This window comes from Suillus fuscotomentosus (assembly GCF_016647785.1).
Source record: "Suillus fuscotomentosus strain FC203 chromosome Unknown F5891scaffold_16, whole genome shotgun sequence".
NCBI lineage: Eukaryota > Fungi > Basidiomycota > Agaricomycetes > Boletales > Suillaceae > Suillus > Suillus fuscotomentosus.
In genome coordinates, this window is record NW_024539528.1 from 483,615 (window position 1) to 506,619 (window position 23,005).

Genomic DNA, 23,005 nt, shown 5'->3' on the forward strand with positions numbered 1-23,005 from the left:
ACCTTCATTGTGATGGCGGTGCTTGATATGCGTACATTCGTGCATGTTTTATTACTCGTGGTGGGTACTTCAACGCTTACAACTGATGGATCACTGACCAATATGTCTTGATATAATAACAAGGTTTCGGTTACATCTATGAACATGTAAAGTTGCTGCAAGCAGTATTACGTCGAGCAAACACGAGGTGATAGCGCAGTATCATTTAAAGTGTTGTAGTGATACTAATTGTGTATTCTCGCCCCCTCATTCAACAAAACTCTTCTCCAAAGCCTTCTGTTTGGCAAACATGTCGCACATCATGCAGTCACACTCGCACTCAGACACAGACAGTGACTCTGATGGCCAGGGCGGCAATCCTACTCATATCTCTATTCCGGCCCCCAGCGCTTCTAAAGGGGAGCTTCTAGAGGTAAGATATGATCCGTCTGTTAGCGCTACTTTCTAACTTGATTTGTTTCAGGTGCTTAAAACACTGCAGGTTCAAATGCAGCGTCTTCAAGACGAGAACAAGAGCATCAAGGAGGAGAATAAGACTTTGCGTGCCGAGAAGCCGAAACGAAAACGGCGCATGGACACACAGCATGAACTTAGCGTTCATGAGGATACTATCACCATCTATGCCCGTAAGTATGGCATGATGATGGAGATGTTTCCTAGTAGCGACCTTCTCAACAAGAAACTCCCGGAAGCTCCCACTCCATTCGATAGCCCCGACCGATACAAGACTGCGGCAACGCAGGACTCTGCATTCTTACACGAGCTTTATCATCATTTTCCCGAATCATTGCACAAGATAATGGAAAGCTCGTATTTCAGCGATATGGTATGTAGCTTGTTATTAGAGTTACCATGTTGAATCACTAATGCAGCAATATTAGGTACTGAAATGTATTCCTGATGCTCGCGCCAACGAAATCAAGAAACTTCGTGGCGTTGCTGGTGATATTTTCAACCTTCCCTCAAAGTATTTCACCAGCACCAGCTTCGAGAGAGCCACCATTCCCAAAATCCAACAGTTACTTGGCGTTTCGTCTGCTGCAAACCAGACATACAAGACTTTCCCGCCAATCTTGTTTCCAGGGTTGAAGGAAGATATGTCGCTGAAGACAGTGTTCGGGAACTGGGAGCTACTAGCCCGGGTAAGTCTTATCACTATTGTGTTGATGCTTTATCTTACTGAATGTAATATGATTACTTAGGTTCTCAAAGCTTCGTTGCGTGGTGTTACCTCGCTCCACCACAGGTCAAGTGGCGGCGGCGCGCATACTAATGCTCTCAAATGGAGCGTTCATCAAATCACGCCAGGAGCGATAGCATGGGCGGCAGTTATTGTAAGTCAGCATTTCAGTCATTTACACCTCGAGACTCAGTCATTTGTCATGTATTGTTGCGACAGGCGATATTTCTACTCTCGCCAGACACTGAGTTCTCGAGCTCGGGCCTAGGGAAGAAGTCAAACATCAATTACAAGACCTTGTTTTACAACTACAAGAAGGTTCTTGTTTCGAAATGGACCACCAGGTGTGTCACCTTGATCGTCGCCAACATCAACAATTATGTCTTCGAGGCTGTGAAAGGACCTTCTGTTGACCCATCAGCCGAACAAGATCATGCGAGTGCCATCAATCGTGCACTTGCGGCGCTGGATATGGACAGCAGCGAATCGGACCATGAATCTGATGCTTCGGCTCAAATATCTGCTGCTCTTTCGGTTGCTAATCCACCTTCCATTGTTTCTGCCACCCAAAGTCCAAGTGCTATTGGTGCAAGGCCCGACTTCAATCATTCCCAACCTGAAGCATCATCTGATATTGTAATACATGATGCACCGGTTGCTGATGTTGGTGCACAAGTTGTCGAGGAAAGCACACAGAATGTTGGAGATAGTGTCAGCGCATGAGGGCGGACAAAAACTAGAGGGTCCAGAAAGAAGGCAGCTCCGCAAGCTGCAGTTTCTCGCACAACTCGGTCTCGCAAATAGTTTCTGCATCAATGTTATCCTGTCGTCCTTCGAATCGGTGTTCCATTCCTGCACTTATTATGTTTCTCTTAGGCTCATTCTATTGCTTCTTAGCACTATTTTACATTGTACTAGGGGATCAGGCGCATTTAAATTTTTGAAATACCGACACGGCCTCCAATTTAAATAGTACCCAAATTCAGTTAAACATTTCTCCTTTTCTCTCCCACTATTCCAATGTCGCTTGAAAACCTTTGCTCCATCATTGACTTTTCATGACAACCAAATTAACATCAGATGCTCCTCACTTCAATTTGATCGCAATCTCACTTCAACCTGCTCTCCCGCTTTAGATTCATTGAAACACTATCACGCAATGTTTAAATTTCATTGACAAGGTATTGATTTTCTTGCACCCTGTTGTCACTTAAACAGACTCGGAATCCAATGATATCATTGCAACGTTCATCAACCACCTTGCACAAGAAGGGTAAGTAATTTTTTTATTCATCAATTCGGCTGCTGACAACATAATAGATCTCTCTTCCAACCCTCGTGCTCTCCGTCGTCTACAGACCACTTGCAAGTGTGCCAAGCGTACCCTTTCGTCAGCAACCCAGATTGCCATCGAGATTGACTGCTCCCCTCAGTCGTGCCCTTTTCGAGGAGCTGTGCATGGACCTGTTCCGCAGCATGCTCGAGCCTGTCGAGAAGGTCCTCCGGGACTCCTAAGATCGACAAGGCTAACGTTCATGAAATCATCCTTATTGGTGGTTCCATGTATACCCCCCATATTGTCAAACTCGTGTCTGACTTCTTCAACGACAAGGAACCCAACAAGAGCATCAACCCTGGCGAGGCCATTGCATACGGTGCTGCCGTTCAGGCTGCCATTCTTTTCGGCGACACCTCCGAGAAGACCCAGGACCTCTTACTTCTTGATGTCATTCCTCTATCGCTTGGTATTGAGACTGCCAGTGGTGACATGACCGCCCTCATCAAATGCAACACCACCGTCCCCACTGGTGTCACATCTGCGTCACTCCAGGTCCATTCCAGGATCCAGTGGACCCGCAAAGCCCAACTTTCGTCATTTGAGGGCCCGCCCGGCATGCTTGGTTTCTATGAACTCCAGCTTCTTCTCCTTGTCTCCCTATGTCTCATCTCCCTCTCGAGCGCCATGTCTCACGACAGAAAGAGCTGAAGGAGAAAGACCTGCACAGCGCTGTGGGCGTCTGGGCAGTACATCAGGTATGTTTTATTCTGTTAATTGCTTGTCTTGCAGAATACTAATGATGGTCTCGATATTAAGATCATATCAGACTTGGCGCAGACGAGGACAAGCAGGACTAGTTAGATTCAGACTCGTTAGTATTTAATTTTGAATATCTGAATCCTGTTTAATAGCACTAGTTTGAATAAATTGAAATCTGTCTTGCAAAAACAATATTTCTATTACCATGCATTGACTGTCTATTTGAATGGAGTTGCAACAACTTCGCAATGATGGTTGCGACTCTCATGAAAATCGTGATACAATGTCACAGTCTTGATTGTAATGACTCATCTATGATTGGCAGGCTATGGCAACTGAGCTTGCAACCGTCATTTAAATGATCATGACAATGCTAACTCTATTATAGCAACATATTTAAAGACGCGCCCTGCATTTGGGCATTGAAACCCGTTGCAAGGGGTTGAAATCTAAATTAAGAATTTCTGACACATTGTGTTACAAGTAACATCGGCTACATGGCCCCCCTATCATTTTTCCCCTTCGTCCTTGCCCTCGTATGCCTCCGGCTCGTACTTCTCTACCGACTATCCGTTGACCGGATCCTCGGGACCGTTCCCGTCCCTCATCCCCCTCCTATCGCACCAACGTGCGCACGTGCCTTCGGGCTATGACTTGTTCTGACTCGTGCCACCAATGTGGCTTTCCTTATCTTGTCTTATCTTTCCTTTGACTCGTGCATGATGCACATTGTATCATTTACCGTTGGTTCGTTCCAACGTTTCTCGGTCTCATTCCGCATTCGAACTTACATCACTAATCAGGCTCTGCTACCAGCGTACCTATACCCTTTCCGTTTCCCCTTTGCCCTTACCCACAGTACGGTAGCCTTGCCCTTAACCCTTTCCACTTAGTATAAGTAGTCGGTCACTCTGTACTAGATTCCCTAACTTGAATCTACTCAATCTTCCCTCGAACATACTTCCCTCTGAAGCCCCCTCAGCTTCAGTCTCTAGTATCTTTTTCTTAGGTGCTCATCGCGCCTAAGTCTACCTCGATCGACTACTCATCGTTCGGACAAGACTGTCCTTACTTTGAGAACGTCAGTGACTTTGAAGACATCCGTCTTAGAAGTCACGTGACACGCGCGTCTCTGATATCTGCCGACTCGACGTCGCCAGTCTCAGTCGCTACACCGGACCCTTCCGGTTACGTCACGAACGTTAGCGGACGACGCCCCTCTTAGGGCTCCGCATAACAGATCTATTTGAGTGCGTAACACATTGGACCTAGGATTTCGAGTTCAAGGCCTCGATCGACACTCCTTTATTGAAAGGAACGACTCTTCCTCCGTCTATGAAGGGCTGTCTGAGGGAGGCTTGAGTTGCAGCAGGATTGAATATTGATATTGAATCTTCCCGGTCAACGTGACAACTTGAACTCTCTCCTCAGGCTTCGAGTACAGCAGTTTGATGCATGGGATTTCAACACTGCACACTTGCACCTTCTGAGTTTGGGTGGATGAAGCATTTCAGGTTGAGCTATGGTGCGCGTCACTTAGCCACCACTACCTTTGAACAGTGGCCAAATCGGTCTGAGGAAAAATTTCAACCCTAACCCTACGCGTGCAACTCCAACGGATGCTTCGATATTAGTTTGAAACATGTAGCGCTACAGTAGACAACGACAATTTATCGTGCAGATGTCGTTTTTACCAGTCTCTGATGCCCAAGAACCACAGGAAGGTAGCAGCCGCTCACGCTAGGGCCGCACGATGGTCAGCTCCAACAGCTCCAACTGCCGAGCACAGTAACTCCACTCTTCAAGCCACCCCCGCACAAACCTATTCCGAGTTGCAGGAACAAACATCAGAGCCGTCCAAACTCTGTGGCAGGGAAGTTAACCTGATAGAGCTGGACTCCGAGTATGAGTGTGGTTATACTGGGGGTGTCAGTTGTTATTGGTCAGATACAGGTGATGAATATGAAACAGACTCGAATGCTGATAGCGAAAGGTCGGAGTGCGATAGCCTCTGCGAGCTGGAGGGCAGCGAGCTTGAGGAAAACTTGAGGGAGCTCCGAGAAGAGGTCATAGCCCTGGGCACATCAGTGGACAGTTTGTTCGACAAGATATCCAAGCCGAAGACAGGCGCAGTTTGAAAGAAGGCAGAACGGAACAGATCACTTGGATACAATGGGCTCTCGGGTCGTACTCAGCGGCGGAGGGATAAGGCAGCACGAGACCAAGCTGAACAACAAAAGAAAATGAAGACATCGTATGTATGAGTGTTAATGGCCTGGAAAATGAATCTAATGCACTGGCACACCTGATCAGAACCAATCCACAGGTTGCATTCATGCGACAGTGGTGTGCAACCAAAGACGACACTGTGCCCGAGATTGAACCACCGAGTGCGGATGAAACACTTTCAAATGCTGCCGCAGCAGCGCAGCCTCCGTTAGCATGTGATGCAGCGACCGCTTTCACTGGCTACCTTTCAGACGAACCCAAGGATGTCATTGACTCCAGCTCGGACGATGATGACAATGACGACGACAGCAAAGGACTTGGAGGTGATGGACATGGCATAAGCAACAAATTGCCTGTTGTGCGGCCACTTAAGCGCCGCAAGCTTGATGTTCCTGCTCGTGCCCAGAAGAGAATCGATAAAGAAAGGTGTGGAGATGATAGGCGTGTGGCATTGGAAGCCATTGAGAAGCTGTTGAAGTCGAAGAAAACCAAGCTTATTGGTGGTTTGGGTGGCCTGCAAGCGAAACGAACACATACCATCCAAAGCCATCTTGCCCTCATTATCAAGAGAGGTCGCTCTTCAATTGATGCATCAGAACGTGCCGCTGAAACTCATGGTTTCGCACCTATCTGGGGTGGCCGTCAACTGCGCAGCTGGACCCATGCCTGGGTATCAAAGCGGGAGCTCCCTCAGTCATTGGCTGGCCGCCATGCGAAAGTATATTCATTGCTTGGAGACCCCGTTGTCGCTGCCGAACTTCGTGCCTATGTTCGTTCAAACAAATGGGTAGTCAATCCCGAGAAACTTGCGCAGTTTTCAAAGGACAAACTTATACCTTCTGAAGCAGAGAAATATCTCCATGCTCTTGTTGATGACGAGATGCCCCGTGGTTTGAAAAAGTACTTGGAGCTTGAATTATTTCCCCGCATTCACCTCAAAGTTGGACGTGGAATTTCCCTTGCTACTGCTCGTCGATGGTTGCAGCGGGAAGGTTTTCGGTACATGTCACACCGCAAAGGCCTTTACTTTGATGGCCACGACCGGCCTGATGTGGTCCAGTACCGACAGGAACATTTTTTGCCAATGATGAAGGAATACGAGAGACGTCTTGTCCGCTACATTGTTGGAGATGTTGAATCAGAGTTCAATGATGCAGAGTGCAATTTTGTGGAGCGGCGCCTTGTTCTTTGTGCACATGACGAGATGACAGCACAGTCAAATGATGCGGTTGATCAATATTGGGTCTTTGAAGACCAGTTCAAGTTGTGAAAGAAAGGGGTGGGACGTGGCCTCCATCGCAGTGACGTGATTTGCTCAACAGTTGGACACATGGTGGATGCAGGTGAATCATTGGAGTATGGAAAGAATCACGAGGGATATTGGAATGGCGAGATGTTTGTGAAACAGGTGGGTCTTTCGTGTCGAGTTCTTGGCAAAGCTTTCCCGCTGATATTCATCCAGCTCAGTGACAAAATTATACCCACATTCGAACGTATCCATGGTCCTGGATATCAAGCATTGTTCCTCATCGATAACTCGCAGGGCCACTCTGCATATGCTGAAGATGCCTTGCTCGTTTCTCACATGAATGTGAATCCAGGTGGCAAACAGGCTCATATGCGACCTGGATGGTTCATGCACAATGGCATGAGGATCGAACAGGACATGGTATTTCCTCCCGATCACCCGCAATTTCCAAATGAAGCCAAAGGTATCAAGCAGGTCTTGAGTGAACGTGGTCTCTGGCAGCGGCAGTCTCGTGGAAAGTGTGGCACAAAGTGTAATATTGATGCAACAGCTTGTTGCAACAAACGTATACTCGAGCTCCAGCCCGATTTTCAGCAACAAAAGTCATACATTCAGGAAATCATCGAAAACGCTGGTCATCTCTGCATCTTCCTCCCAAAGTTCCACTGTGAACTCAATTTCATCGAATATTTCTGGGGGAAGGTCAAAAAATATCTCCGAGACAACTGCGACGGCACTTTTGAGACCCTGAAGAAGAACATGCCCTTAGCAATGCAGTCTGTGCAGCTCAGTACCATTCGACTGTGGGAACATCGCATGCACCGCTGGATGGAGGCATATCGGACGGGTCTGAGCACAAAGGATGCCCAGTTTCAGGTTAAGCAATTCAGCTCTACAAAGTACAAGTCTCACAGACGTATTCCGGAGACATTGGCTCGCATTTTTGATTGATGGGGAGTCATAGTACTTTAGGTGGCCAAATCATCCCTTTTGTTTTTAAAAAACTCGCTCAGATTTGATTCAATCAATAATTCCTCTTGTAGCTTTACTCTACTCATCGAAAGGATCATTTTTACAAGAGGAAATAAAAATCTGATTTTTTTTCGAGGGGGTGAGAACGTTGTTCAAAAGTAGTGGTGGCTAAGTGACGCGCACCATAGGGTTGGGACTGCATCAAAAACTAGGTTTGTGCGTGTGTTGCGAGGAAGTGTGTGTGTAGGCGGCTGTACTGCTGGATTACGAGTCCCACATGTTTAGCGGTGTTGATCATATTTAGACTCGACGTTCTTCGTATTCCAGAATTGAGAGAACTCGGAGAAATCAGTGCAACACTAGGCACACGACCCATTCAAGAGCTAGTAGTGCTAGTGGTGGCTCGTCTTCGGCATGCTGTCAAAATAACACAGCTTGAGGCGATACTATGACTAATTGTGGCAGTGCCCCGTGCACTCTCGTCACGGTACCCTGCTGCACATCAACGTTGAGTGGAAGACCTCCAAGAGCAAGCCTGTACTTATTCTTAACAATCCAGGATTCGGTCAGCTTCAAACTAGTCGCGCTCGCCGGCTAACACATTGCCATGCATTCCACATCCTGCGACATTGCCTGTCATGGGCTGTAACGCACAGCAATTTAATATAATACAAGAATAAGCGCTCGTAGATCATATTAAGTTGTGGGTCCCTTTGTGTGGCATAGCTACGCGTGTTGAGCGCGAGGCCAGCTGCTGTTACGGTCCACCCAACGTTATATTTATCCTGTCGCTTTAGAGTCTCATACCCTCACATACTGACTACTATCGCATTTCGACGAACATCTCGAGCCTTTTGTGTAATGTGTGAGCCCGAGGTGAGCTAGTTCTATTAGCGCCCAAGAATTGTACTCTTTCGGGGCTCATCTTTTGATTTGAAGGTCACGGCAGTGGAAATCAACCAGCGGGCGCTTGTCGATAAAGTCCTCGCCCGTTACCCAGAGGAGTTCACAGGTACGTTTGGAACTATGTCAAGTCAGAAAGAACGACTGATTGCGATGAAGTGTTCCGAGAACTGTTGCAGAATGCGGACGATGCTGGGGCCGAAAACTTTAATATCGTATTTGAGAGTCCACGCGGACGTGCAAGTAATGGGACGACACCAGGTCTCAATTCAACTAAGGTGTGCTATCAGCCAAATTACTGGCTACGGAGCACTGACGTTTTCGTCCAACAACTTGAAGGTCTTGAAATGGGTTGTCAAGAATGACGGTGCCCAGTTTAAACCTGATGACTGGAAGCGTCTGACGAAAATTGGTGTGTAACGGTTTTGAACAACTTGCTGGGTGCTGAACCTTTTACCTAGCCGAAGGGAACCCGGATGAACGCAAGATTGGTGCATTTGGAGTCGGTATGATCCATGCATTCCTTGTTCATGCTGAGACCTAAGGGCAATTTCCTGGTACAGGTTTCTTTAGTGTATTCAGTGTCACAGACAATCCCGTTGTCAAATCGGATGGTACGCGATCCTGCAATGAAGCCTATATGTCGCTCATTGGATGTCGCAGGAGAGATGAGATCCATCTATTATGACAGAGACCAGGCACGTTGTTGCTTAGACTCCCATCTCAGTTCATTGACGTGCATGTAGCTTCTTGTGAAGAAAGAAGGATGCGACCGCGACAAGTGGACTGTGATTGAGATGGAGTTGAAGCAGGAGTCGACTATTCCACGGATCTTTGAACTCACGCGATTTCTAGTAACCTCCTTGACCTTCCTGACCCGTGTTGAACATGTTGGGATCTTTCTGGACAACACTGAGTTGTCTCATTTGACAAAAAAACGGAGTCAGGCCAGTCAGCCAATAGCCATCTCGCCGCATATGATTAAAAAAAGCTCGCATGGAACCATGACCATTGATTCTGTTGCACTGATATGTCAGTATTTCTTGCGCCTGGTCTACAAATATTCTAATGTTCTTGGCAGCTCAGAAGGTCACAGTTGAGTTCTTTGACCATACGCTCATTGGAGGTTCAAAAACACTCGCCGCACGTGCGGAACCGGAAGAAGGTGGAAATCCAGCGAAATTCAAGAGTTTCTTCTCAATGGAGAAAAACTCGAAATCGAATGGAATAATAGCAGCTCCAGAAGCTGCAGCAGCTGCTTCTGAAGCCTCGAGTTCCAAATCTAGCGTCTCAGCAGAATGTTCCATCTACTCTGCAAAAGTTACTGTTACTGTTCCAGCGAAATCGAGTCTGGAGGAGGGTTTGAAATCCGCAACGAAGAAAAAGCTTCCCAAAGATTTCCTATTTGAAATGGTTTTCGTAAGCAAATACCTTACAGATTTCGACTCTGTCCTATATTCATTATCCACAGTTCAGTAAGGACGAGCACGATAAACAATCACAAGAAGATGCAGGGTTTGGAAGCGTCTTCCGTGGTCCTCAAGGATTTTGTCCCCAATTGGAAGCGTACGTTAAGGCGTTCTTCCGAAGCGGTTTTTATCCTTATGTTCCTCTGACAGAGCACATCCCCCTCGAATCTTCATCGTCTGTACTTCATAGTGTTGGATTATCTCATGTTATCTCATGTGCATGACAGGGGCAAAGTACGGCTCAAACGACGGGCATGGCTTGCCACATGTCTAGCCGTTTTATTCCAACTGTGGAAAGAGGCTCTATTGATCTTGCGTGAGCATCGCACGACCCTATGTGAGGATATATCTGATGATTTACCTTGCAGCAATAATCATGTCTCCAGTAAGTGATGAATTGATACTAGACTGCAATCTGCCCATTGACGCCATGCCGTGCAGAATGGAATAAAGAGCTCCTTTACGTTGGAGGTTTTTTGGCGAGGATTGCTTATGATTCCGAGATGAAAAAAGTAAAGGATGCGTGGTCGACGTTGTCGAAACAAGATGCAGAACAACTAGCCCTGTATGCGATGAAGTCTTTCGTCTTCCATCCTTCCACCCCCGATCCAAAGGTATCCCAAATCATCAAGGATGCATTCTACGCTTGTTCGGAGTCAGATGAATTCCCGTTCATATCTGATCAAGGGATTCGGTACACGAAGGACATCCGTCTCTACAATTCTCAATTCGCTCACTTCATGCGCACTCCAACATTCCCAATGGACCTGCGTCCCATATCAGCATCCATGGCGCTTCCTGATTCTCTCCGGATCAGACCGTACACAATCGGAGATGTCGTGAAAGAACTGAATTCGCGGTGGCTGAGTGAGTCGGAGATGGCTGCTTGCTTACGTTGGTGGTGCACTTCACTTGGAAGTCAGGGTCCTTTGGATGACCAGCAGAAAAGGTGTCGGGACGAACTGCTCAAAGTAGGCAAAACGCGTTCCGGGGGGAAGGAAGTCAGACTTAACTCCATCAGCAAATTTATCAATCCACTAATGCTGAGTGTCCGCCGTTCTGATGACCCTTTGCCAGACGACACCATACCCCCAGCACTTACCCAAAACGTGACTCACTGGATTCCGGAGGCTTTTGGATGGCAAGAGATGACAATCCTACACTGGCTTCGACACCTCAAGGACAGTACGTCAGATCTGGCACATGACATCAACCATACACCCAGTTTCGCGCAACACGTCCTCAGCGTCTTCGGTGCCCTTTGGCATTCACTAGATGACAATAGTCGTTTCGAAGTTCGGGAGATTTTAAAGGATATGAATTGCATACCTGCAACCATCTCGAACAAACCTTGCATGACGCGACCCCAGGACGCGTATTTTCCTGAAGCCGACGTTTTTCGCGACCTTCCAGTCGTTAGACAAGACCTCCTCGCGGATTATCGCATGGTGCAGCCACTACAATATCTGGGGGTGCAAGAACGGTGCGACATCGAGACATTCATATCCAAGTTAGTAACCAGGAATGACTCTACCGTGTTTGCTAACATACCACATAGGGCAATGGGCGGTGATAGATGGAATGCCATGGACCTGGCGAGGTACCTCCTTACATCTCCTTCGGAACATGCGGCTCGCGTCATGGGGATGAAGATCTTTCCTTGCAGTGATGGTGAAAGACGTCAAATCAATGAGCTCTTCGCATCCTCAGAAACTAACCGGGCACTCAAACTACATGTAATCAATTGCGGCTACTGGGATCCAAGCAGCCATGAAGGTGCCGTGAACTGGTTTGACGTCACATCCCCCACTGACCAATCACCAAAGCACTATTCCTCATTAGACATGGGTTACACGATTACCCTACGATAGATCAACTCATCCCTATCGCGTCTTCCAAGGACGATCATGACGCTAGGCGTGCTGCATTCGCATCTCTTTGCGGACCATTGTATGAATCATTTCTTGAAAGGCAGTTCGATCCATCAAAGTTCTCCAAGTTCCCCTTCATCCCTGGTGTCAGAGATGGAAGAAATTGTCAAATCCCTCATGACGAGGTCTGTTCATACACAAACGCTGGAAGTGTATAGCTGATGCCACAATTGACAAGGTGTTCTCGGACTCAAACTGGAAAGTGTTGGGCTTTGGTCATTTGCCCGATCAGTTCAGCAAGAAGAATATTGCAAAGCTGAAGATTCGAGATCGCCCTACCGCTGAAAAGTTATTCCAGGTTCTTCAATCGACTCCGCCAAAAGACCCGCAAACTGCAAAGAGCTGGTTTAAGTTTCTTGCTGAAAAAGGAGGCAAGTAGTCTCATAACCGGGCGTTTTCTGTGTGTACTGACAAAACGTGTAGTTTTCTCAGCAGGAGAATTCGAAAAAATCGCAGACCTGAAAATTGTTCCCGTTGAGGTAACTTCCGAGCAGCCCCAACTCAGTAAATCTTATGAGCCAGTGGCGCCTCGTGAGTGCTTCCTGAAGTCAGACTCATACCCCGGGGACCACTTCTACCAGCGGCTGTTTAAGTTTGTCGACTTCGGGCCTAGTGCCAACGCTTTCTTAAAAGCCTGTGGTGTTAAGGAACGCCCTGAATGCATCGATGTTCTCAGAGTTCTCCTGAAATGTCCAAAAACGTTTCTTAAACTAGCTGAGGACGACCATGAGAGGTGCGTATCGGTGCCGGAATCTTGACTCGTGATACTTACTTGTTGTAGATACTTGACTGAGCTGCGTCTGATTGCGGTTGGTCACAAGTCTCTTCCTCGAAAGATCCACGAAGACATGCGCACTGCCTCAATTTTCTTAGGATACCGACAAGGGAAAGGTGGTATTGGCCGCGATGGGTACAGTCACGAAGCAGACGAGTTTGAACTTTGCAAGGCCGAAGAAGTATTGGTCGCAGACGACATGGAAAGTCGTCGCACCTTTGGCGACTGCATTTTCATCGCTCCCCAGGAGGAGTTGTTAGAAAGTAAGTACTTGCGTTCTTTCTGGTACAATATGACATATCGCAAGCAGAGTTTTACTCTGAAATGAAAGTCAAGTCGCTGAGTTCTTGCATCAAATACACTGTGGAACCAGGCAAGGAGTTGCTGGACGCACGCAGTGCCCGCGACCTTCTAAATTCTATCATTGACAAGATACCTATTTTCCTCCACGAGTTCGACGAACCACGCTTTAGAGATGGAATGCGCCTGTTACGGTGGCATGACGAGGATCAATTTTTCGTGCGAGCTTGTCGAAAGCTTGATGTTACGAAGAGACTAGACTTCCCAAATGCGACTAATGGACTTCAGGGACAGAAAGCGCACCCTACCGAACTCTCCGCTGAGACGCAATCCAAGGATGGCCTGCATGTACTGTGGATCAAGGAGCCAAAGGCTGACAGTTATGAGTACGTGGTGTTATGTGTCGATCGAGATGCGTGCTCATTCATTGTAGTGTAGCAGCAGCTCTATGTCGCCTGCTGTTCTCTACCTATAAAAAGAATGATGTCCTGTCTCTTATGACTATATTGGATACAGACATTAACGTCCTCAAGCGTCGTGGTTACGATGGCGAGGCTGTCACTGTTATCTAAGAAGCAACGCTGATTGCATGTTTAGTCGATAGAATTCTCTCGGAGTATCGCGAGAACCTGGAAAAGGCCGAACATGGTAAGTTCACGATCAATTTCATTATCTTTCATGCCAGGGGAGATGCTTAATGAAAGCAGGAGAAAATCCTTGCAATGGGGCACCACCCGGACCTGTTCAAGCTTCCCCTCAAGATGCATCTTCGGAAAGCGAATCAACCTGTGACAAGCCGGAGCCCGTCAGCAAATTCACGAAGTTTTGGCATCGGTTTCGCAAAGACCCCAGGTTGGGTCAGATCAAGCTCAGTGAGATAGGTGCGCTAGGTCCATTTTCAGGGCGAAGGTAGACACTGATAACTTATATGCAGAAAACTCCATCGAGAAGGTGAAGAATATCATGAAGGAAGAGGGTGGCGATAACGACTCGCACATCAGCAATAGGGAACAGGTTGGTGGAGGGAAAAAGCAGAAAAATGTCGCATACTGCGATGAGAAGAAGGTTGCAAAGACGGATCTCGAAGAATGTGGTACGTTATCCAACTTGGAGTATGGCAGCTCATAATTAAATCAATGAAGAGGGCCAACACGTCGGGCAAGTCAAAGTCTGGAAGCGAAGTGAGTTAAATGCTTCTCATTTCGAACTGCTAGACTGACGTTGTTTTAGAGGGGACAGTCTTGGGTGTTCCCTCAAAGGAACGCGAAGCCTTTGGGAATATCATTAGTAACCTCGCAACAGTCTTTTCAATCAATCAGACACGATGTCATGTATTCTATCACGGCGAAGACTCGAATCTGATGGGTTTCAACCGCAATGATCAGATATTTTTCGGTCTGGAACACTATATACAGAACCGTATGTGATCTTCATGATTGGTTCTTCCGTTACCAAGGCTTATGCCTACTACTTAGACAAAGATGCCCCTGCTGGAAAAGCTTACATTGACTGGCAAGTACACAAAATTCTGTCCTTCAGCATTTACTAATCTCCCGCAGGTATTATGTCATGGCACACGAGATGGCCCATGTGCACACCCCATACCACGACGAGCATCACGAGCTGCTGTTTCAAGCGCTGGCGACGAGATACCTGACTGAGCTCCATAATCTGCCAGACGTGCGAGAGTTGTTCAAGTGCACTTCTGGTTGATTACATTACTACTGCACTGTCTTTCTAGTGGGCGTTCCGGAGGATAATGTATTGGACCCTGGTACCTACGAGTTCTTGGTTGTCGCTTTTTGGTGTTTGATTTACTTTAACGTTGCCGTTCTATCCCAATTTGTGTTGTGCCGCGAGTGCATGCACGTCCGTGGGAACTCATCATGAATAGTATTATAAACTTGCGCTTTGCACTAGCACATTTGCACTCATGGATCCGGCCTCCTCTGAACCACCTGTTAATCCATCAGAGTCGCGATCATTTCAAAGATGGCTGCACAAAGCTGCCCAAGTATCAGGTATGGGGCTTACCGCAGATGAACGAGAACGTGACAGGGTTGAAGCGCAGCATCGCCGCTGCGAGCAATGGAAGACCGAACTTCTGAATTACAGTCCGTCTCGTTGTTTCTGCATGGTCTGATCCGTACTTATTCCAGCGCCGCGCACGCGTTGCTTTCATAGGCCCTTCAGTTGTTTTCATGTTAAAACATCTTAAGTTGTCCGGGTGCCTGGTACCGTCCTCGAACATCGTGTGTGCCCCATGCGATCTCACGCGTTCCGGAGGCTTCCATCCTGCTGGAGCGATTATCCTTTGTCAGGGCCATTTCGGAGACAAGAAGCACATGGAAGATACCCTCACACACGAGCTGGTACATATGTATGATCACTGCAAGTTCAATGTTGACTGGAAAAACTTGAGACATCATGCATGTAGCGAAGTGAGTGATCAGTGTGTCATATTACACTTTATTGACATATGCCGCGGTGCCCGTTTACCGAAGATCCGTGCTAACAGTTTAAGTGGTGACTGCCGATATATGCGTGAGCTGGGAAGGGGATTCGTGTCATTTTCAAAACAACATCAGGTATATCGATGATTGTGCCTCATGCTGTGCAGTCCTATATCCATCTCTTGATCAGTCCAAATGCTTACTAACTTGGAATAGGCTTGCGTGAGACGGCGTGCTATACTTTCCGTCCGCGCGAATCCCATGTGCCCAGACGAGGCAGCGGCAGAGCGTGCGGTGAATGAGGTCTGGGGGAGTTGCTTTAGCGATACGCGACCGTTTGACGAGGTGAGTTGTGCCTGCCTTGTTGTCCCTCGACAAGATGATGCCGCACATTCGTTGACATTTTTTGACGTTGGTGTTCACCACGTTTCACACGTAGATCTATTAGCGGATGGAAAGGGAATACATGGCCGTGATCTATTCTTGAACACAGGCGAAAGGCTCTTACGATCGCGGCCTGACTGGAAATCGGGAAATTGTACGCCGCCATCCGGTTAAATTTCACCAAGGGATTTTTTCCCCGTGAGCATTATTGCTGGGGGGTTGACGACTTGTAATGGATAATGTCTACTATTACTGACTAGAATCCATAGTTGGGCATACCTACCGAATGAAAAACGCGGGAATGATGAGGCAATGATGAGAATCCAGCGTGTTTGTGAATCGTCGGCATCGGATGCTTTTGAACCAGACTGGTAAGCCGCGTGGGAAGACGCCTTATGGTTTAGTTCTGGCATAAAAGCTGTTGTGCTTGCTTGAACTTTTCTTCAACTCTCTCACTTCTCTGCTTCCCGTTCCTCGCCGTCGTCCTCGACATCATCTACATCTTCTTCTGGTTTATTTCTACTCCGTTCACGACTTCAACATGTTCGCTAGAATCGCGTAAGTCTCTTTTTCACTATCGGATGAGCAGGTTTCCGATGTGTCGTTAACTTACCCCCTTAGTGCTCTTGCCACCTTCGCTATCCCTCTCGTGTCTGCACTGACACTCAACACACCGACGGGTGTTGCGGTTGGCGGCTTGGTCAATGTCACTTGGGAGGCAACCACTTCCGACCCCAGTTCGTTCAGTCTTTACATGGTGAACACCATCTTCCACAACACATTCGCCATCGGAAACAACGTGCAAAGCTCGGCGGGTATCATAACCCTTACGCTGCCCCAGGTCCCCGTTGGGTAAGCACCCTGATCTATTTCTGCTGAATGAACCCATAAGAGTGGCTGAACTCGCGATGCGTAGTGACGGTTACACCCTCGAAGCTACTAGCAACAGCAACATCAACACTGTCTACGCACAAAGTGGTGACTTTGCTGTTTCCGCAATGTCGAGTGCCACACTGCCGTCGACATCCACCACGTCGACGAGCTCGTGAGTAAATGCTTGCCTATCACAGACGACAATCTGAAACCTCTTCTAGGAGCACGGGTACTGGCCTGTCCACAGCGTCGATTGTGGCTCCTACAACCACCGCTCCTGCTACCACAGCACAGACCAGCTCATCCGCATCTGCTTCACCTTCGACCATCAACAGCAGTGGTGCTGCATCGCTCATCAAGATCGGCATGGGCCCCGCTGCCGTTGTCCTACTCTCTGCAGCAGCTGGCGCAGCTATCATGTTCTAATTTGGCCTCCTTAAACCAAAAATTCCTCTCAGCATGCCTGAAATTTACATCTAATTTCATTTCTGGCTTTGGGATTTGGCATGTTCTACATACCCTGGCTTCAGTTTTTGGTCGTTAGGAACAATACCTTATTTTGTAGTTGCAGTTGCACTTGGACATATTTTGTCGGTTTTTTATGGACAACAGACAGGTCATTGGGACAATACGAATGCATGGTTTACCGAGTTTGTTAGGGCGTGAGGTGATGTTGGGCTAGTCCAAGTCATTTGACACGCTCTTTCGCATATACATACCAGTTATACGAAAGCGTTTTAACGACGCTCAAGCACACTTCTTGAACTTAATCTGGTGTAACTGCCCTTAATGGGCGCCACGGAAGTTGCTGTTTGTGGTAATAGGTTCATTGTACACCTCCGAAACGTCGTTAGGGAACACTTTGACACCTTGGGGAGACCGAAGTTCGCCTACTGACAAATATCTGATGGAAAATGACCTGTCACGATACGGGGTCGTTCTTACGACAAAGAACTGGCGTAATAATTATCACCACTGCGCACAAAATGCGGAGAAATCACACAGCAAGTTCCACAAAACGACATGGAATGATCATGTGTTGCATATTGCACATGCGAGCGAAAAAGAAATACACATGGATGTCCCATAATCGTCCCCAAAGCACGCCCAAAGCGAGTCGACTACTTCAACTTCTTCTTGCTGTTCACGGTGATGTCAAATTAGTTTCACGTGAGATGATGTAAAGGAATGAAAGACGCACGGGCGGAGTTGTGACGAGTGTCCACATCCGCGCTTACGGCAGTTAGTTGCGCGAGGGGGCAGACGTGCGTAGCATTTTCGGCAGATTTGCTTGTCGCAGTTGTATTTAGCTGCGAGGACCTTTAATGAGGGCTCAATGATTCCGCCACGGAGACTATGGATAGGTGAGCATGGTGATCAGTGTTAGAATACACACGCGACGCACCGAAGGACAAGGTGGAGAGTAGATTCCTTCTGGATGTTATAGTCGCTGAGTGTGCGACCATCTTCGAGCTGCTTTCCAGCGAAGATGAGACGCTGTTGATCGGGGGGAATACTGATCACACTATCAATTTCTGTAATACCAGATATATTATAACGCGTACCCCTCCTTATCCTGAATTTTGGCCTTGACGTTGTCGATGGTGTCAGAAGACTCCACCTCAAGGGTGATAGTCTTCCCTGTGAGGGTCTTGACGAAGATCTGCATCTTCAGATGGCGAGGTTGTGTGTCTTGCGGTTGCGTCCTCCGAATGGAATGCGCTCAGCGTGTCAGACCGTGGGCAAATTCAATAAGACCTGTATAGTTTCAATGAGTGGCTGAGTTTAGGGTAGGTCCAAGCGTGATAGTGATACTTCGGGTGTTTCCGAAGCTTTGTTTCCTACATATGTCACAACCACAAGGTAAGTGCTCGTCAATGTCTTATGCTGGTCTTTCTACGATGAAACATCTTCGTAAACTCAGCTCACTTCGATGCCTGCTAGCAGGTTCTGAGAAGAACGCGATCTATTAATCTGATTTTTTCATCCTGTATTGTGTTACAATGCTGACTCGTTCTGCAGGAACTCCTTGGGCCCTTTTCATGTGAACATAAATGCATTGACACTCATGGTGAGTTTTCACGTTTTCGATATGTTTATTAGGATAGAAATTTTTTCGACGCGACGTGCTTGCACTCTGGACGTTGGTCCCTTGCGGGATCCCATTCAAGTCTCTGATCCCCGTCCTTGTTCTTTCTTATTTCCCGTTGCTAACTTCTTTTTTTTTCAGGACTTCTGCAGGTTGCCCTTGCTTCTTCTTGTACATGAATGAAACGACGTATCCTCTTCTCCATAATTTTTAAGTTCATCTACGTGATATTTGAGTAATAGAAACTACATATGAACACAGACTATTTCGGCATGCGCCGTTACACCCCTCCATGCCCCAAAAACGCTGTTCATGCCAAATGGAAGTATGTAAAATTATGCCGTAAACACGACTTCCTGGCGTCTAGACACTCAGTATTAAACCGAGTTTTGTTCCGCGTCGCTGCCTTGGAGATCGTTACTCGTAGCGCTACTGACCTGTTTGCGCACTGACCGAGCCGTCGTCTGATTTCAAATTCTATGGCAGATTTTCGCCTTGTCAATCCAGAAGGTTGGGAATACGATCTCCAGTCTGTGCGTCATGCCAGCACTTTCGCCTAACAGGTTGCTCATAATCCAATAGGTGTACTCTGCTTATATAGGTTACTTCCAGTTGCACAATATCCCGTGGTGTGTCTGCCCCTTTAATACGTGCATAGGACGCGTTTATCGAGCTGCACAGGTACGACCGGACATGGGGACAGTTCTTCGAGACGTTTGAGCAGTTTCTGGGATTTTCATGGCCTGTAATTACTGTCACAGACTCATCGACTGGCCGTGCGCACATTGTCACCCGACTAACGACCGTCGGCGCGTTCATCAAGATGATCAAGACTCGGTGCGTCCTATTCACCTCCGACTTACTGACCCACAAATGAAGAAGGAACCTTCAGTTTCGGTGAAACACTTCCAACGCCCGACAACATGCTCAAAGTGACGCACTTCGAGACGTCTCAGCGACACCTACGGAACGTTGCAGACTGGGCGACCTACAAGAAACTATACACGACACTGCCAGCAGTAGCGCTCGCAGCGTTTAAAACTCGGATACGAGCTGGCGAGCCGAAGGCCATCCGAGAATTGTGGGCCAAGCGCGACAAAACATTTTTAGCCATCGATTTTGAGTGGAGCGAACGGAATCCGGCGACGTTTCTAGAATGGGGTTATGCGGCTGTTCGGTGTGGGCATCTCGAGGCGTATGTGTTTTGTTCCTTTCTGTGGCGTACGGGTAATTGATGGATCTGATTTACAGCGTCGGCGCGTGGCCTCCGATGCCCGAATCGAATTATCGGTGTGTTGTGGATTGGCGGACGTAACGACCTGGCTGATGTGCATATACACAGGAAGGGTCATTATATCATCGGTGACTACGTGGACAAGATCGTCAACAAGCATTGTCCTACGTATCCCTGGCAGGTACGCCTATTCCGATCACCCTCCTCTGATAAACTGACAGATGGAGTAGTATGCTGTACGTCTTTCTTTGGCGCTTCATTCCCTCCTTATAAAGTACCTCATAGTGGGGCGACAGCCAAATCATACCAAGAACAAAGCTACCTCAAATCGTACAGTCTGTGATTAGGTAGAACATCCCCGTGTCTACACCTCCGGTGTCTGACGTCATCTACAGCAGTCTAGCAAGCCCGGACGCAGAAACCACCGCTAATAGCCTCGTCCTTGTAGGACATGGCGTCAGCTCTGACATCCAGCGTCTTGAAGAGACCAAGATTAGTACGTCGCCACCCCACTCATGCGCTCTAACTAACGCACCCCTAGAAATCCCACACAACGTCCTCATAGTCGATACTGCTTCCTTTGAACGCGCGCTCTTCAACACCGGCGAGCGAGGAGTAATGCACGACCCCAAAACAGGCAAACACCGCGCCCAAGGCTCTACGCTCTCCCTCGGCGGGCTTTTACACTCCCTAGGGATCGAACCCCCATGTGCACTGCATAATGCAGGCAACGACGCGTTTTTGTGTTTGCTTGCGTTGCAGAAGATGATGGAACCTGGGACAGCTACGCCTATGCCTGATACTGATGCAAGGAAGAAGTCGAAGGCAGCAGGATTGGTTATGGCGGCGCCGATGCCGGTAGCGTTTATGGGACATTTGTCAGTTGTAGATGATGGTTATTGGAAGTCGCTTGGTAGGTCGGGATCGCCGAGGGTAAGGGAGCGAGAGCGTGGGGTGGTGGATGGTGTGACGGATGAGATGGGGTTGATGCGTAGGGGTTCGAAGTATGGGAATATATCTCCGCCTGAGATGGGTGGGAGCTGGAAGGATGACAGGGACAAGGAGAAGGAGGGGTGGTTCAAGTCTGCTAAGGGGGTGCGGTTGGGGACGAAGTGATACCGGTCGGTTGGTGTTGGTTGGACACTCGAGTCTGACACCCAATACCGAGTCTCCTAATATCTTTCAAGTATGATGTTCCCTTCGTTCGTTTCGTTTCGTTCGTTTCGTTCCTCATGGGACTTTTTTGCTACTCGTCTGCATACCTTACATGCACGTAAAGTAAAACAATAATTCTTGTCTCGGACTTGTATGGGACACTATTGTATGTATGCAGTTTATGATACGTATAAATGAATACTCGGTACTGTTCGAGAGTCTATCAAAGTTGGTGAGATCGCTTTTCATCGTCGATTCGAGACATTTTTTGGACCCTAATCACTGTGCTCGATCGTGCTTACAGCAGTTTGCATAATGGTAGAGGCCGGCGGTATTTCCAAAAAAAAAGTGCATTTATTTACAAAAAAGTAGCGCTACAAAGATCGATTTTTATCTCAACAACGAAGCAAGCTATTGACATGGTCCAAGCGACAAAACTGATCAGAAAAATCGAACGCAGACGGCCAGCGAAAAAACTAAGCGATTCGGTGAAGTTCGTAGTCACCTGCTCTCAGAGCCAACAGTCTACAACAATACTTTTTTCTCCAGTCAAACGTCTCCCTTACCCCACTATGAAAGGTCACAAATCGTCGCAAGAACTATGCGAAATTATCATCTGAATGCTACCGCTCCTTGACACATCCGAAATCATGGCATACACTGGTGCAAGAAAATCGACGATTGAAAGGGTTGCGCGATGCTATAAGTTGACTGGGAAGCCGTGTAAAGAAAGCCAGAGTGGTAATAGTGGCAGAACTCGAATGATGGACTTGGAAGATATTGAGGTGCGTCCATATTTAATCTCTTTCTGCACAAATTCTGACATAACAAAAGTACATGCATGGCCATTTGTCCCGCAGCTGTGATATGTATCTAGACGAACTCCGTGATGAGATTAGCCAGGCTCGCGGGAAACACCTGTCATTGTCCACAATCTGGCGAACACTTCATCGCACGGGCTATTCAAGGAAGAAAGTTAGTGTCTTGACGCTACAGCTGCTCTGACGTCTGGGACAGACCTGGATCCACCTGGCACTGTGGCCGCTGACAAAGTGCTGGACTTTTTTGGTGGAATGGGCTGTGGCCGTGGTTTAGTCTTTGAGACGACTTCCTGGCTTGGAGGATGTTCTGCCTGTGTACCACTGGGGGCTGTAATTGCTTTTTCAGAGGACAACTGCATTTCCGAGGCTCCTTGACCTTGCGCACTCGGGTAGAAGCCTTTGCCATCCTGCGAGACAATGTAGCAGACCGGGAAAAGTGAGATGTGTGTGAATTTAGTTTTTATGCTAGCGGACATGAGGCAAGTGTCCATTTCGCCAAATCATTCCATCCTTTCTACAGTCTTCTGCGCCTCATTTTTCTGATCAAGTTTGTATCTTACCGCTTGTCATCATCTTGCTTCGTTACTGAAATAAAATCAATCTTTGTAGTTCTACTGGCTCTGAGAGCAGGTGACTACGAACTTCACCGAATCGCTTAGTTTTTTTCGCTGGCCGTCTGCGTTCGATTTTTCTGATCAGTTTTGTCGCTTGGACCATGTCAATAGCTTGCTTCGTTGTTGAGATAAAAATCGATCTTTGTAGCGCTACTTTTTTGTAAATAAATGCACATTTTTTTTGGAAATACCGCCGGCCTCTACCATTATGCAAACTGCTGTAAGCTTGAAGATTATCTCCGTAAGGTTGTTATCAGCGTAGACATTGGCAAAATAACAACTAACACATGTCATAAATGTCGAGACCTTGAATGCAAGTCAATCGCGCTCGACCTA

The 23,005-nt window shown here is 47.5% G+C and overlaps 9 protein-coding genes across 9 annotated transcripts; 8 read left to right on the forward strand and 1 right to left on the reverse strand.

The window, feature by feature from the left end:
* Positions 1-289: 289 nt before the first annotated feature.
* Positions 290-1,903, forward strand: F5891DRAFT_1186295 (uncharacterized protein; the record flags this gene model as incomplete). The annotated part of the gene is made up of 5 exons (XM_041366678.1): positions 290-412; positions 464-826; positions 882-1,142; positions 1,203-1,334; positions 1,400-1,903. The coding sequence occupies 5 exons, from the start codon at positions 290-292 to the stop codon at positions 1,901-1,903; spliced, it is 1,383 nt and encodes a 460-aa protein (XP_041228219.1).
* A 507-nt stretch (positions 1,904-2,410) lies between these two features.
* On the forward strand, positions 2,411-3,316 carry F5891DRAFT_1215062 (70 kDa heat shock protein; the record flags this gene model as incomplete). The annotated part of the gene is given in 6 exon segments (XM_041369295.1): positions 2,411-2,453; positions 2,501-2,570; positions 2,596-2,677; positions 2,697-2,988; positions 3,140-3,214; positions 3,276-3,316. The coding sequence occupies 6 exon segments, from the start codon at positions 2,411-2,413 to the stop codon at positions 3,314-3,316; spliced, it is 603 nt and encodes a 200-aa protein (XP_041228220.1).
* A 1,605-nt stretch (positions 3,317-4,921) lies between these two features.
* Positions 4,922-5,356, forward strand: F5891DRAFT_978545 (uncharacterized protein; the record flags this gene model as incomplete). Its single annotated transcript, XM_041376799.1, has 1 exon — positions 4,922-5,356. The coding sequence occupies one exon, from the start codon at positions 4,922-4,924 to the stop codon at positions 5,354-5,356; it is 435 nt and encodes a 144-aa protein (XP_041228221.1).
* Positions 5,357-8,206: 2,850 nt separating this feature from the next.
* On the forward strand, positions 8,207-14,962 carry F5891DRAFT_1276959 (uncharacterized protein). The gene is made up of 28 exons (XM_041370253.1): positions 8,207-8,544; positions 8,608-8,680; positions 8,731-8,849; positions 8,911-8,983; positions 9,033-9,077; positions 9,135-9,185; positions 9,235-9,269; positions 9,318-9,603; positions 9,653-9,990; positions 10,043-10,137; positions 10,191-10,215; positions 10,268-10,356; positions 10,409-10,425; positions 10,482-11,550; positions 11,599-11,816; positions 11,867-12,096; positions 12,150-12,342; positions 12,395-12,704; positions 12,753-13,009; positions 13,057-13,432; positions 13,480-13,595; positions 13,644-13,694; positions 13,754-13,927; positions 13,981-14,139; positions 14,189-14,227; positions 14,277-14,465; positions 14,522-14,558; positions 14,606-14,962. The coding sequence occupies exons 1-28, from the start codon at positions 8,530-8,532 to the stop codon at positions 14,757-14,759; spliced, it is 4,833 nt and encodes a 1,610-aa protein (XP_041228222.1). The 5' UTR covers positions 8,207-8,529; the 3' UTR covers positions 14,760-14,962.
* F5891DRAFT_145504 (peptidase M76 family-domain-containing protein) lies at positions 14,944-16,186 on the forward strand. The gene is made up of 5 exons (XM_041370664.1): positions 14,944-15,160; positions 15,231-15,487; positions 15,551-15,634; positions 15,716-15,844; positions 15,939-16,186. The coding sequence occupies exons 1-5, from the start codon at positions 14,980-14,982 to the stop codon at positions 15,945-15,947; spliced, it is 660 nt and encodes a 219-aa protein (XP_041228223.1). The 5' UTR covers positions 14,944-14,979; the 3' UTR covers positions 15,948-16,186.
* A 238-nt stretch (positions 16,187-16,424) lies between these two features.
* On the forward strand, positions 16,425-17,182 carry F5891DRAFT_1127590 (uncharacterized protein; the record flags this gene model as incomplete). Its single annotated transcript, XM_041364195.1, has 4 exons — positions 16,425-16,441; positions 16,505-16,735; positions 16,800-16,928; positions 16,978-17,182. 4 exons carry the CDS (start codon positions 16,425-16,427, stop codon positions 17,180-17,182), a joined length of 582 nt encoding a protein of 193 aa, XP_041228224.1.
* Positions 17,183-17,570: 388 nt separating this feature from the next.
* On the reverse strand, positions 17,571-18,557 carry F5891DRAFT_1106662 (ubiquitin-carboxy extension protein fusion). Its single transcript, XM_041363660.1, has 4 exons — positions 18,322-18,557; positions 18,162-18,272; positions 17,958-18,110; positions 17,571-17,896 (listed from the first exon to the last, which is right to left on the reverse strand). The coding sequence occupies exons 1-4, from the start codon at positions 18,423-18,425 to the stop codon at positions 17,878-17,880; spliced, it is 387 nt and encodes a 128-aa protein (XP_041228225.1). The 5' UTR covers positions 18,426-18,557; the 3' UTR covers positions 17,571-17,877.
* A 656-nt stretch (positions 18,558-19,213) lies between these two features.
* Positions 19,214-21,462, forward strand: F5891DRAFT_1022641 (uncharacterized protein). Its single transcript, XM_041361242.1, has 10 exons — positions 19,214-19,378; positions 19,428-19,474; positions 19,527-19,682; positions 19,738-20,040; positions 20,097-20,135; positions 20,188-20,260; positions 20,310-20,315; positions 20,365-20,426; positions 20,475-20,575; positions 20,621-21,462. Exons 1-10 carry the CDS (start codon positions 19,325-19,327, stop codon positions 21,193-21,195), a joined length of 1,416 nt encoding a protein of 471 aa, XP_041228226.1. The 5' UTR covers positions 19,214-19,324; the 3' UTR covers positions 21,196-21,462.
* An 85-nt stretch (positions 21,463-21,547) lies between these two features.
* F5891DRAFT_1022644 (uncharacterized protein) lies at positions 21,548-22,710 on the forward strand. Its single transcript, XM_041361243.1, has 4 exons — positions 21,548-21,727; positions 21,784-22,019; positions 22,069-22,602; positions 22,665-22,710. The coding sequence occupies exons 2-3, from the start codon at positions 21,855-21,857 to the stop codon at positions 22,237-22,239; spliced, it is 336 nt and encodes a 111-aa protein (XP_041228227.1). The 5' UTR covers positions 21,548-21,727; positions 21,784-21,854; the 3' UTR covers positions 22,240-22,602; positions 22,665-22,710.
* The last annotated feature ends 295 nt before the right edge of the window (positions 22,711-23,005 follow it).